The sequence below is a fragment of the Oncorhynchus keta genome, chromosome 10 (assembly GCF_023373465.1).
Source record: "Oncorhynchus keta strain PuntledgeMale-10-30-2019 chromosome 10, Oket_V2, whole genome shotgun sequence".
NCBI lineage: Eukaryota > Metazoa > Chordata > Actinopteri > Salmoniformes > Salmonidae > Oncorhynchus > Oncorhynchus keta.
This window is the reverse complement of record NC_068430.1, coordinates 17,616,835-17,630,832: the sequence shown is the minus strand read 5'-3', so window position 1 is coordinate 17,630,832 and position 13,998 is coordinate 17,616,835. Positions and strand designations below refer to the sequence as shown.

Below are 13,998 nucleotides of genomic sequence, written 5' to 3'. Positions count from 1 at the left end.
GTGAACGGCCTGTGGCCTTAGCAGTCATAAACATCAATTATAGTCCCAAAATTGACTGACAAGCATAAGTAGGGTAACTTTGGTCACAATCAGTATTTTCCAAAATGAGAATGTCTGAGATTTAACTGACTGTTCTCTTGTCTCTGTGTTGTCTACCTGCTATCAGATGGATAATATTGTGTTGATCAACAAGATCAAGGAACAGCTGATGGCTGAGAAGATCAGACCACCCCACCTGCCTCCTTCCACAGTTCTCTCCCCTCAGCAACGACTGGGGAATCCTACACAGACAGGAGGTGGGCAGCAAGTCCAGATGTCAGTACAGAAACTGCAGCAGATGCAACAAGGTCTCCATGTCCACAGCTCGTCCCAGCCAGACATTGCCCTGCACCCCCGGACGGCCTCCAGCTCAGTCGCAGGTACGCTGACCGCACCCACCTCACCAGGCCAGACTCCATTGTCATTGACCACCATTGACCACCACCCCTCAGTGATGTGCAAGAAATTCACCCATTGTCAGAGGGGGTTCACATCAGAATGCATCTCTACTGAATGTCATGCGATCACTCTCCCTCCCATCTTCCTCAGTCTCATCAAATGATTGGCACACATCCCATCACTTTTTGTAAATTGTATCTTGTAATTACTGTAATACTTATATATTTTTTATCCTTGATGGATGGATAGATAAGGAAAATTGTTATTGAGTCTTATGAGCCACGGCTTTATATTTCCTGTAAAAGCATTTCTGGTAAATTGTGTGCATTTTCTGCACATATCTAACAGGACGTATTCTTGGTGATGTAAATTTGAATCTGGACGATAAGACGGCTATAAAAGCAAGAGGATTGTGGGAAGACTGGCATTTGCGTCAAATCATTGACCAACCCTCTAGAACGAATCACCTATCAGGTAATGAATGACATTGTTTTGACATTTGTGCCTCCTGGCACATACATGGAAAGAGAGGCTGACTTCCACAGCCTTTTTCCAGAATCCTGTACTATTGGTCTGTAGACTAATCCAGGCTTCTCAAAATGTGACATGACTTTTGGCTTACCGGTGTGATTTCAAACTACTTCAGCCAAGGAGTAGGCACAAAGAGTATTCCTACGTTGAGCGACTAACTAAAAGGGAACATGTCAAGAAATAATTTTCTCTGAAAAAGTATGTGGACACCTGCTGGTCAAACGTTCTAGAATCATGGGCATTAATATGGAGTTGGTCCCCCTTTGCTGCTCTAAAACAGCCTCCACTCCTCTGGGAAGGCTTTCCAAATGATGTTGGAACATTTCTGCGGGGACTTGTTTCCATTCAGCCAAAAGAGCATTAGTGAGGTTGGGCACTGATGTTGGGCGATTAGGCCTGGCTCGCAGTCAGTGTTCCAATTCATCCCAAAGGTGTTCGATGGGGTTGAGGTCGGGGCTCTGTGCAGGCCAGTCAGTTTCTTCCACACCGATCTCGACAAACCATTCCTGTATGTGTAACGGATGTGAAATAGCTAGCTAGTTAGCGGTGGTGCGCGCTCAATAGCGTTTCATTCGGTGACGTCACTTACTCTGAGACCTTGAAGTAGTGTTTCCCCTTGCGGCTTTTGTGGAGCGATGGGTAACGATGCTTCGTGGGTGACTGTTGTTGATGTGTGCAGAGGGTCCCTGGTTCGCGCCCGGGTATGGGCGAGGGGACGGTCTAAAGTTATACTGTTACATATGGACCGCACTTTGTGCACGGGGGCATTGCCATGCTGAAACAAGAAAGAGCCTTCCCCAAACTGTTGCCACAAAGTTGGAAGAACAGAATCATCTAGTATGTCATTGTTTTTTATTTATTTCACCTTTATTTAACCAGGACAGCCAGTTGAGAACAAGTTCTCATTTACAACTGCAACCTGGCCAGGATAAAGCAAAGCAGTGCAACAAAAAACAACAACACAGAGTTACACATGGAATAAACAAAAGTACAGTCTATAACACAATATACAAATCTACATAAAGTGTGTGCAAATGGAGTAAGGAGGTAAGGCAATAAATAGGCCATAGTAGTTAAGTAATTTCAATTTAGCAAATTAACACTGGGAGTGATAGATGTGCAAGTAGAAATACTGGTGTGCAAAAAAACAATATGGGGATGAGGTAGGTAGATTGGATGGGCTATTTACAGATGGGCTGTGTACAGTTGCAGCGATCGGTAAGCTGCTCAGATAGCTGATGCTTAAAGTTAGTGAGGGAGATAGAAGTCTCCAACTTCAGCGATTTTTGCAATTCGTTCCAGCCATTGGCAGCAGAGAACTGGAAGGAAAGGCAGCCAAAGTGGGTGTTGGCTTTGGAGATGACCAGTGAGATATACCTGCTGGAGCGTGTGCTACGGGTGGGTGTTGCTATGGTGACCACTGAGCTGAGATAAGGCGGAGCTTTACCTTGCAAAGACTTATAGATGACCTGGAGCCAGTGGGTTTGGCGAGAGCATACAGGTCGGAGTGGTGGCTGATATGGAGCTTTGGTGACAAAACGGATGGCACTGTGAGACTGCATCCAGTTTGCTGGGTAGAGTGTTGGAGGCTATTTTGTAAATGACATCGCCGAAGTCGAGGATTGGTAGGATAGTCAGTTTTACGAGGCTGTTTGGCAGCTTGATTGAAGGAGGCTTTGTTGTGAAATAGGAAGCCGATTCTAGATTTAATTTTGGATTGGAGATGCTTGATATGAGTTTGGAAGGAGAGTTTACAGTTTAGACATACACTTAGAATATGTGGACAACTACAAATACCTAAGTCAGAACTGTCCAGAGTAGTGATTCTCGTTGGGCAGGAGGGTGAGGGCAGCGATCGGTTGAAGAGCATGCATTTAGTTTTACTAGCATTTAAGAGCAGTTGGAGGCCACAGAAGGAGTGTTGTATGGCATTGAAGCTCGTTTGGAGGTTTGTTAACAGTGTCCAAAGAAGGGCCAGATGTTTACAGAATGGTGTTTGTCTGCATAGAGGTGGATCAAGGAATCACCCGCAGCAAGAGCGACATCATTGATATATATTCAGAGAAAAGAGTCGGCCCGAGAATTGAACCCTGTGGCACCCCCATAGAGACTGCCAGAGGTCCGGACAACAGGCCCTCCGATTTGACACACTGAACTCTATCTGAGAAGTAGTTGGTGAACCAGGCAAGGCATTCTTTTGAGAAACCAAGGCTGCTGAGTCTGCCGATAAGAATGCAGTGATTGACAGAGTCAAAAGCCTTGGCCAGGTCGAAGAAGACGGCTGCACAGTACTATCTTTTATCGATGGCGGTTATGATATCGTTTAGTACCTTGAGCGTGGCTGAGGTGCACCCTTGACCAGCTCGGAAACCGGATTGCACAGCGGAGAAGGTACGGTGGGATTCGAAAGGGTCTGTGATCTGTTTGTTAACTAGGCCATTGTATGCTGTCGCGTTGTTTTCCCTTCACTGGAACTAAGGGGCCTAGCTCAAACCACGAAAACAGCCCCAGACCATTATTGCTCCTCCACCAAACTTTACAGTTGGCACTTTGCATTGGGGCAGGTAGCGTTCTCCTGGCATCCACCAAACCCAGATATGTCCATCTTGACTGCCAGATGGTGAAGCGTGATTCGCCACTCCAGAGAATGCATTTTCACTGCTCAAGAGTCCAATGGTGGCAAGCTTTACACCACTCCAGCCGACACTTGGCATTGAGCATTGTTGATCTTAGGTTTGTGTGCGGCTGCTCTGCCATGGAAACCCATTACATGAAGCTCCCAGGCAGTTTGGAACTCGGTAGTGAGTGTTGGAACCGAGGACAGACAATTGTTACGTGATATGCGCTTCAGCACTCGGCAGTTCCCTTCTGTGAGCTTGTGTAGCTTACCACTTCGCAGCTGAGCTGTTGTTGCTGTTAGACGTTTCCACTTCACAATAACAGCACTTACAGTTGACAGAGGCAGCTCTAGCAGGGCAGAAGTTTGACGAACTGACTTGTTGGAAAGGTGGCATCCTATGACGGTGAAAGTCACTGAGCTCTTCAGTAAGGCCAACATACTGACAATGTTTGTCCATGGAGATAGCATGGCTGTGTGCTCGATTTTTATACACCGGTCAGCAACTGGTGTGGCTGAAATAGCCGAATATACTCATTTGAAGGGGTGTCCACATACTTTTGTGTATATATAGTGTATATATTCAGTCTTGCATTACAGTTCTGTTAAATCTAGTTTGTAAGTTATTTTCACCTCTTGACTTGCCAGGTCTGGCACTTTCCTCTCGAACTGGCAACCATAACACCTCCATCACTCTGACCACACCCACCTCCAACAGCCAGAGCCAGCTAGGCGGAGCCCTCTCGCCTCATGTCCTCTCCAGCTTGGCCAGTGGCCCTGGGATGGAGCAAATCAAAAGTAACGGGGGCCTTGCTGGACTGCTGGGGCGAGGGCGTAAGAAGATAAAAGCAGAGAACAGTGGTGGCCCTCTGTTGGTGGTACCTTACCCAATCCTCGCTTCAGGCAACGACCAATCCTGCCACAACATCATCCCCAAAGAGGGCAAATGCTACAGGCATGAGCACACATTACACTTTTATAGACTGCTACATGTTGATTTCACTCCAAATGTCTTACTGTCATATTGATTGCTTACGGTGTGTTTCGTGTGTGTGTTTGCACAGGTGTAAATTGTGCCCACTGACCTTCTTCTCCAAGTCAGACATGCAGATGCACTCCAAGTCCCACACAGAGGTCAAGCCGCACAAGTGTCCCTACTGCTCCAAATCTTTCACCAACGCATCCTACCTGGCCCAGCACCTCCGCATTCACCTGGGTGTCAAACCTTATCACTGCTCTTACTGCGAGAAATGCTTCCGCCAGCTCTCCCACCTGCAGCAGCACACAAGGTCAAATCTTATTTTATCACATGTTTGATAGTGTTTTCATGTACCCTATAAAGATCTTTATAGGTGCTCTACCAAGAACACCAAAAAGGAAAATAAGTCATATAGTGTGGTGATGATGCATCTTTCCCAGAATCCTAACGCTTGAAGGGATAGATTCTATCTACCTGACACCTGCAGTTGTTTTGGCGGTGTCGGAACTGTGTAAGAGCTGTCATGCACTGAGTCGCATGAAGATAAATCCTATGCAGTCTTGATTATAAGATGGCACAGGAATGTGAGTTGTAATCTACACCTCTAAGGCTGATAGAAACCATTCTTTTCTTTAATGATTTTCATTTGGAACGTCATTATTTCTATATTGCCTACACTTTCTCATTCTGAACAAACGTGAGTGGGACTCACCGATTTGACAGCTCCAACACAGTTACACCTCTGACACGCCACATCATCAGCTACGGCCGGTTAATGGCTTGATCTGATTGAATCTAGGCCTACGTTTATTTACCCTAGTGTTATTTGCCTTTATAGATTATATCCAAAAGGAAGTGAAGTATCTTAGAGAGAGAGGGGGGGGAGAGAGAGAAAATAAAATATCCGGCCTGCTGCCCTATGTGGACATGTGTGCCGGATGCTGCAGCCTCATTTACTATATATACACACTATATCTTTTACAGAATTCACACTGGGGATCGGCCCTATAAATGTGCCCATCCAGGTTGTGAAAAAGCCTTCACCCAGCTCTCCAATCTGCAGGTATTTTCAGTTAAACTCATGCTCAGGTTCTACTTTTGAAGCATTGATGCTGGGTTCTTTACCGCTGTGGTTGGCATAAAATGTCTCCTAAAGTGTCACATTTGTCACAATTGGTTTTACAGTAGAGGAACATATAACATATAAAATCCACAGTCAAAGACAATGCTATTCATTCCTCATATTTCACACACATGCTATTATATCTGAAATTATTGCCAACTTTTGTAAATAATTGTATTTTTACTGTAGTATGTTTTAGATTTTGAACATTACATATTCAGCATGATTTTCCTCCATTTTGGTCAGATAATGGCCTGGTTTGACAGGTGTTTCCCCACCCTGAATGTCTAGACAAATACAGTACCAGTCAAAAGTTTGGAGACCTACTCATTCCAGGGTTTTTCTTTATTTTTACTATTTTATACATTGTAGAATAATAGTGAAGACATCAAAACTATGAAATAACACAAATGGAATCATGTAGTAACCAAAAAAGTGTTAAACAAATCCAAATCTATTTTATATTTATCATGGCTCAGGTTAAGACCCAGATGCAGACACAAGAGGCAGATAAGTTGAGACTAGAACTATCATAAACTCAGCAAACAAAGAAACATCCCTTTTTCAGGACCCTGTCTTTCAAAGGTAATTCGTAAAAATCCAAATAACTTCACAGATCTTCATTGTAAAGGGTTTAAACACTGTTTCCCATGTTTGTTCAATGAACAGTTAATGAACATGCACCTGTGGAACTGTCGTTAAGACACAAACAACTTACAGATTGTAGGCAATTAAGATCACAGTTATGAAAACATAGGACACTAAAGAGGCCTTTCTACCGACTCTAAAAAAACACCATAAAAAAGATGCCCAAAGTCCCTGCTCATCTGTGTGAACGTGCCTTAGACATGCTGCAAGGAGGCATGAGGACTGTAGATGTGGCCATGGAAATAAATTGCAATGTCCGTACTGTGAGACACATAAGACAGCGCTACAGGGAGACAGGACGGACAGCTGATCGTCCTCGCAGTAGCAGACCACATGTCGCAACACCTGCACAGGATCGGTACAGCCGAACATCACACCTGCGGGACAGGTACAGGATGGCAACAACAACTCCCTGAGTTACACCAGGAACGCACAATCCCTCCATCAGTGCTCAGACTGTCAACAATAGGCTGAGAGAGGCTGGATTGAGGGATTGTAGGCTTGTTGTAAGGCAGGTCCTCACCAGACATCATCGGCAACAATGTCGCCTATGGACAGAAACCCACCATCGCTGGACCAGACAGAACTGGCAAAAAGTACTCTTCACTGACGAGTCACGGTTTTGTCTCACCAGGGGTGATGGTCGGATTCGCGTTTATCTTCAAAGGAATGAGCGTTACACCGAGGCCTGTACTCTGGAGCGGGATCTATTTGGAGGTGGAGGGTCCATCATGGTCTGGGGCGGTGGGTCACAGCATCATTGGACTGAGCTTGTTGTCATTGCAGGCAATCTGAATGCTGTTCGTTACAGGGAAGACATCCTCCTCCCTCATTTGGTACCCTTCCTGCAGGCTCATCCTGACATGACCCTCCAGCATGACAATGCCACCAGCCATACTGCTCATCCTGTGCGTGATTTCCTGCAAGACGGGAATGTCAGTGTTCTGCCATGGTCAGCGAAGAGCCCGGATCTCAATCCCATTGAGCACATCTGGGACCTGTTGGATCGGAGAGTGAGGGCTAGGGCCATTCCCCCTAGAAATGTCCGGAAACTTGCAGGTGTCTTGGTGGAAGAGTGGAGTAACATCTCACTCATCTCATTAGCTAATCTGGTGCAGGCCATGAGGAGATTCACTGCAGAACTTAATGCAGCTGGTGGCCACACCAGATACTGACATTTACTTTTGAATTGACCCCCCCTTTGTTCAGGGACACATTATTCAATTTCTGTTAGTCACATGTCTGTGGAACTTGTTCAGTTTATGACTCAGTTGTTGAATCTTGTTATGTTCATACAAATATTTACACATGTTAAGTTTGCTGAAAATAAACACAGTTGACAGTGAGAGGATGTTTCTTTTTTTGCTGAGTTTAGTGCATGCAAGGTGCATGCAAAAGGTAAGTCGAGGCAGGCAAAGGGTCGTAATCCAAATCAGAGTCAGGCAGGTACAAGACGGCGGGCAAGATCAGGGTCAGGACAGGCAGAAAGGTCAGAACTAGGAAGACTAAGACAAACTGACGGGACAAGATGATTTGTCAACAGACAAAACAGAAAATGCAGGTATAAATACACGGGTGATAATCAGGGGAGATGCGAGACATCTGGTGCAGCGTGGAGACAAGCACAAAGACAGGTGAAACAGATTAGGGTGTGACAATATTTGAGATAGCCATTCTTTTCCTTGATGACAGCTTTTCACATTCTTGGCATTCTCTCAACCAGCTTAGTGAGGTAGTCACATGGAATGCATTTCAATGAGGTATGCCTTATTAAAAGTACATTTGTGGAATTATTTCCTTAATGCGTTTGAGCCAATCAGTTGTGTAGTGACAAGGTAGGGGTGGTATGCAGAATATAACCCTATTTGGTAAAAGACCCAAGTCTATATTATGGCACTTTGAAGAAGCTAAAATATACTTTGATTTGTTCAACACTTTTTTTGGTTACTACATGATTGCATGTGTTATTTCATAGTTTTGATGTCTAAACTATTATTCTACAGTAAAAAAATAGTAAAAAATAAAGAAAAACCCTTGAATGAGTCGCTGTGTCCAAACTTTTGACTGGTACTGTAGGTCTGTGAATAATTGTATTAGGTAATCTCTGTGTCCATCTCTTTCCCTGCCCCAGTCTCACCAGAGACAGCACAACAAAGACAAGCCCTACAAGTGTCCAAACTGCTACCGTGCCTACTCGGACTCAGCCTCATTGCAGATTCACTTGTCTGTGCATGCCATCAAAAACGCCAAGGCCTACTGCTGCAGCATGTGTGGCAGAGCCTACACCTCAGTGAGTAGGCTAGTGCAGCATGAGCTGATGTTTTCACAGGATGTGAGAAACCATGCAACGCTGTTTGCAATTGACCGTTCTTTGTTTCCTCATTCTCAGGCAATAAGAGTGAGCCAATGTTGTCAGATCATCACTCAACAATGTCGCTTTAGTGAAGCATGTATACCTCTTTGTCTACTGAGCCTCGGTGTTGACTGAACCCTTCTTTGTTTGTCTTCAGGAGACCTACCTTATGAAGCACATGTCTAAACACACGGTGGTGGAGCACCTGGTGAGCCATCACTCTCCACAGAGGACAGGGTCTCCTAATATCCCCATACGGATATCCCTCATCTGAGAAATTCACCTTGACACCCTACCCCTGACCCTCATGGAGGAACCCCCTGTAAGGTCACCCCTCCACTTTAGCGTAATCAATCCTAGATATGGGATTTTATTTGTTTGTTTTCCCCTATGTGGGTTCCAAAAATGTGCCAGACTGTATTTGTACCTTTTCAAAAGATGCCAGACTCTTTTTATTTATTTTTTGTATTTTGTGGTTGGGGAATGTTTGGGACATCCAAAAATGATTTTACAGCACTTTCAGGCCTCATGGTAGAGTAAAAACCTTTTTGGCCTATGCTAAGACATTAAAAAGCATTGCTCCAGGCAGCTAAAAACATTCACCCTAGGTGTTATAAAGCATTAAATGACCACTTTTTTATATTGTTATTCTCCCTATACTCTTTGCAAAAGTATATTTGCATTGGGAACTTTTGTCTTCCTTTTAGTTAGGCCAAGAAGATGAATAGCTAAATCATTTATTCAAGCGTTTTTTGTACCAATCCTAATGTCAATGTTTGCATCATTTTGTTACTTAAAAAGAAAATGTTCTCAAGTAAGCTTTATCACATTTAAGTATGTCTTTTAGACAACAATGCACACAAAATACTTTCCAATTGGAGGGTCAATACCTATGTGTTATTGTTGTAGTTGTATTTTCTCACTTGTTATTGTCCATGGTATTTAAAAGGAAACTGTTCAAGGCCATCCTGAAGAGCACTAAAATATATATTTTGAATCAGATGCTGATATTTGTAGAACCTTCAATGTTTTGGTTTGCTGAATTGATAAGCACTGCCATGTATTGAAGAAATGAAATGGTCCATTATGGAACTGACATACAGTGCATTCGGAAATTATTCAGACCCCTTCCCCTTTTCTACATTTTGTTACGTTACAGCCTTTTCTAAAATGGATTAAATCAAATCTACACGCAATACCCCATAATGACAAAGCGGAAAAAGGCTTTTAGAAATTTTAGCAACTGTATTACAAATAAAAATTATTCAGACTCTCTGCTATGAGATTCGAAATTGAGCTCAGGTGCATCCTGTTTCTATTGATCATCCTTGATGTTTCTACAACGTGATTGGAGTACACCTGTGGTAAATTCAATTGATTGGACATGATTTGGAAAGGCAGACACCTGTCTATATAAGGTGCCACAGTTGACAGTGCATGTCAAAGCAAAAACCAAGCCATGAGGTCGAAGGAATTGTCCATAGAGCTCAGAGACAGGATTGTGTTGAGGCACAGATCTGGGAAAGGTTACCAAAAAAAGTTATGCAGCATTGAAGGTCCAAGAACACAGTGGTCTCCATCATTCTTAAATGTAAGGAGTTTGGAACCACCAAGACTCTTCCTAGAGCTGGCTGCTGGCTAAACTGAGCAATCGGAGGACAAGGGCCTTGATCAGGGAGGTGACCAAGAACCTGATGGTCACCGACAGAGCTCCAGAGTTCCTCTATGGAGATGGGAGAACCTTCCAGAAAGACAACCATCTCTGCAGCACTCCACCAATCAGGCCTTTATGGTAGAGTTGCCAGACAGAAGCCACTCCTCAGTAAAAGGCACATGACAGCCCGCTAAGAGTTAGAATCAGACCATGAGAAACAAGATTCTCTGTTCTACTTAAATCTTGGTTTCATTATTTGGCCTGAATGCCAAGCGTCCTGTCTGGAGGAAACCTGGCAACATCCCTACAGTGAAGCATGGTGGTGGCAGCATCATGCTGTGGGAATGTTTTTCCGCGGCATGGATTGGGAGACTAGTCAGGATCAAGGGAAAGATGAACGGAACAAAGTACAGAGAGATCCTTGATGAAAACCTGCTCCAGAGTGCTCAGGACCTCAGACTGGGGCGAAGGTTCACCTTCCAACAGGACAACGACCCTAAGCACACATTCAAGACAACGCAGGACTGGCTTCAGGACAAGTCTCTGAATGTCCTTCAGTGCCCAGACTTGAACCCTATTGATCTTTGGAGAGACCTGAAAATAGCTGTGCAGTGACGCTTCCATCCAACCTGACAGAGCTTGAGAGGCTCTGCAGAGAAGAATGGGAGAAACTCCCCAAGTACTGGTTTGCCAAGCTTGCAGCGTCATACACAAGAAGACATGAGGCTGTAATCGCTGCCAAAGGTGCTTCAACAAAGTACTGGGTAAAGAGACTTGAGTTCTTATGTAAATGTCATATTTCAGTTTTTATTTTAGTACATTTGCACAAATTTCTAAACGTTTTACTTTGTCAATATATGGTATTGTGTGTAGATTGATGGGGGAAAAAAAACAATTGAATCAATTTTAGAACAAGGCTGAAATGTAAAAAATATGGGGGGGGAAATCAAGGGCTCTAAATACTTTCCGAATGCTCTGAACATATTTGTTGGTTCAAGCCATTCCAGTAACTGAGAGACTTTTAACAATATTTTAAATTAAGCAGACAAACTCATTTTAAAAATGGAAATGTACAAAATATCTTCTATCACACATTCCATTATATGCAACATTTCAATTTGACTTGCTGAAAGAACCGCTTCACCATTTGGAATGCTGTGGTAAAGTACATGCATGAGCTCTTCCTGTGTGCTACATAGATTTGTTTACTTCCATTGATGAGGGAAGGGGTATCCTCATATTTCCTTCTATTTTACCTATGAAGTAGAGATGAAAAGGCCAAATCCAAGAATGCACAGGTTTGCAACCAAATAATTGTAATCCCTAACAGTTTGAATTAGAATATATTGTCCCTGTCTGCCAGTGATGCATATGGTGTGCTATCTGGTTGAACATGGCAGAGAAATAGCAAGGCACATTACAAAATGTGATACCTCCTGGCCTTTCATAGGTTTACAAATGTGAAACTCTGTCAAGAGCAACATGTGCTGCCTCCTCACTATCTACTTTGTTGTTGCACCTCAAAAATCGCACGAGAGGATTTCGACACCAACCATTTGAGATTGTTCTGAAACTGTTTCTGTAATTAATAACAGATAGGGTTATCATTCCTGAAACATTTATTATATTTAAATATAATTTCATCTCTGAGAAATGTAGCTAATTGATTGTACTCCAACTGGAATTTGTGGGATTCAGATAATATTCAATAAATATAGTACCCAATATCCAATTTGGACCAACCGTCTTCCTACCAATGAGTAAGACATGAGGAACACCCCCAAAAACATATTTTTTTTTGTAAAAAGCCACCCACAGATCCCCAACACCCCATGTCAAACCCACCCCAACAACCAGTAAACGGTAGAATTTTTCCTTGTTTGACAGTAGTATGAAGCTGTGGCTTGGAGTATTGCTTCTCCATACTATGTCATGTGTACCTTGTGAATCTGGTTATGTTTTTTCTCTACCTGCTCAGAGATGTGTAATTGAAGTTGCATTATTTACCCAAAAGTACTGTGAAAGTACCATGCTTTGACCAATAGATGCCGCTGTTCTTACTATACTGCCACACACATCCATTTTGCTGGTCTCTTGTGTTTATTAAATTGGTCACAACATTTCCTTTGCAACTTTGGGTTCTTAACCAATATATTTTATGAAAATAAATTCCTCCATGAAAGCAATTCAGTTTGTCCTTCTCTTAGCAACCTAATGCTTCAACCAAACTCTCCTTGAATAGTCCAACAAGTGTCTGCTCTATTGAGAGGTCTATCTTTATGCAATTCTTATATGAAGACTTTTCCGACAACCCTAATAATATAATGAATTGCATGGCAGTCTTATGTTTTTCAATAACATTCTCAGGAAACCGCTCTGTATGTATTGTGACATTTACCATTAAACTCAACACAACCAACACCAATTGCAAAACACTACACAGTTTGGGTTTGGGACTTTGAAGACTATAACATTGACACCATGAGAACTGCTGTAGCCTAATAATTTGATTGTTCACCAGAAATGGTCTAACAGTAACTCATCCATATATTTTTTAAGGTAATAAACAACACACAAAGAAGCTGTTTCCTGGACACAGATTAAGGACAAACTTATTTGTTTTCCTAGAGGACTGGCTTGAATTGTGAGGATGACAAATGTATTTTCATCAAACCAAATATATTGATTTTCTACCCAAATTTGCTAAGGAAATGTTGTGATCTATTTAATAGACACAAGAGACCAGCAACATTGATAAGAGTGTGGAGGTATAGCAGGAACAGCAGCCTCTAGTAGTCAAAACACCTGTTATTTTCACACTACTTTATTGTAAATAATGCAAGCGACTTACATCACTAATTTCTCTAACATTTCACTGACATTCACAGAATAAATGACATCGTCACAGCTTCATACTACTTGTCAAATAAAGAACTGATACTGGTTGTTGGGGTGGGATTGGCATGGGGTGTTTGTGGGCGACTTTACATTTTTTTATTCCTCATGTCTTACTCAATGGTAGGAAGACTTTTGGTCCAAATTGGATGTTGGGTACTATATTTACTGAAATTAAAATAGCCAATTAAAATAGCCAAATAACTTCTCTAAGATTAAATTAAATCAACAAACTAATGCTTCAGGAATGCCAATCGTATCTGTTTAACTACAGAAACAATTTCAAAACAAGTCTACTGAGATTTTCTACTGAGTGATAATTTTGTACATTTATTTTGCAGCTATGTCCTGCAGGATATTATATGCCCTTTAATGTATACAAAAAAAGAGTAAATTCCTGTTTTGGGTGTCCACGTGAAATATGTGCAGATATCTTTATGTACAGAAATACCTCCTTGTATCTTGTAATCCGTTTGTTCTCATGTCTAAATATTAATGATTAACATTATTTTTAAAACGCATTTAAGCCTTAACTATATTGTAATTGTATCATCACATTGTATTTGTCCCATATTGATGCTTCTCTTATGCATTTTGATTTTATAGCATGGAATAATATACTGTAAACTATATTAACCGTTAACCCCTTTTCTATAGTAAAATTATTAAATAGGTCTGGCTATTATTACAACAATAAATTCCTTTGTCCTGCAATGACTTCCCGAGTTCAATAAAGGTTAAATAAATCATTTTTAAAATG

At 42.2% G+C, this 13,998-nt stretch overlaps 1 protein-coding gene across 3 annotated transcripts in view; it reads left to right on the top strand.

Moving 5' to 3' along the window:
• LOC118388309 (zinc finger protein 362-like) overlaps positions 1-13,998 on the top strand; it is a 22,137-nt gene extending 8,139 nt beyond the window's left edge. For all 3 annotated transcript variants that reach the window (XM_052526578.1, XM_035777219.2, XM_035777220.2), the window contains exons 3-9: positions 167-419; positions 787-912; positions 4,235-4,541; positions 4,651-4,875; positions 5,550-5,628; positions 8,468-8,626; positions 8,847-13,998. In XM_052526578.1, the coding sequence (XP_052382538.1) occupies positions 167-419; positions 787-912; positions 4,235-4,541; positions 4,651-4,875; positions 5,550-5,628; positions 8,468-8,626; positions 8,847-8,963 (1,266 nt within the window). In that variant the 3' untranslated portion in view covers positions 8,964-13,998. The remainder of the gene's footprint in view (positions 1-166; positions 420-786; positions 913-4,234; positions 4,542-4,650; positions 4,876-5,549; positions 5,629-8,467; positions 8,627-8,846) is intronic.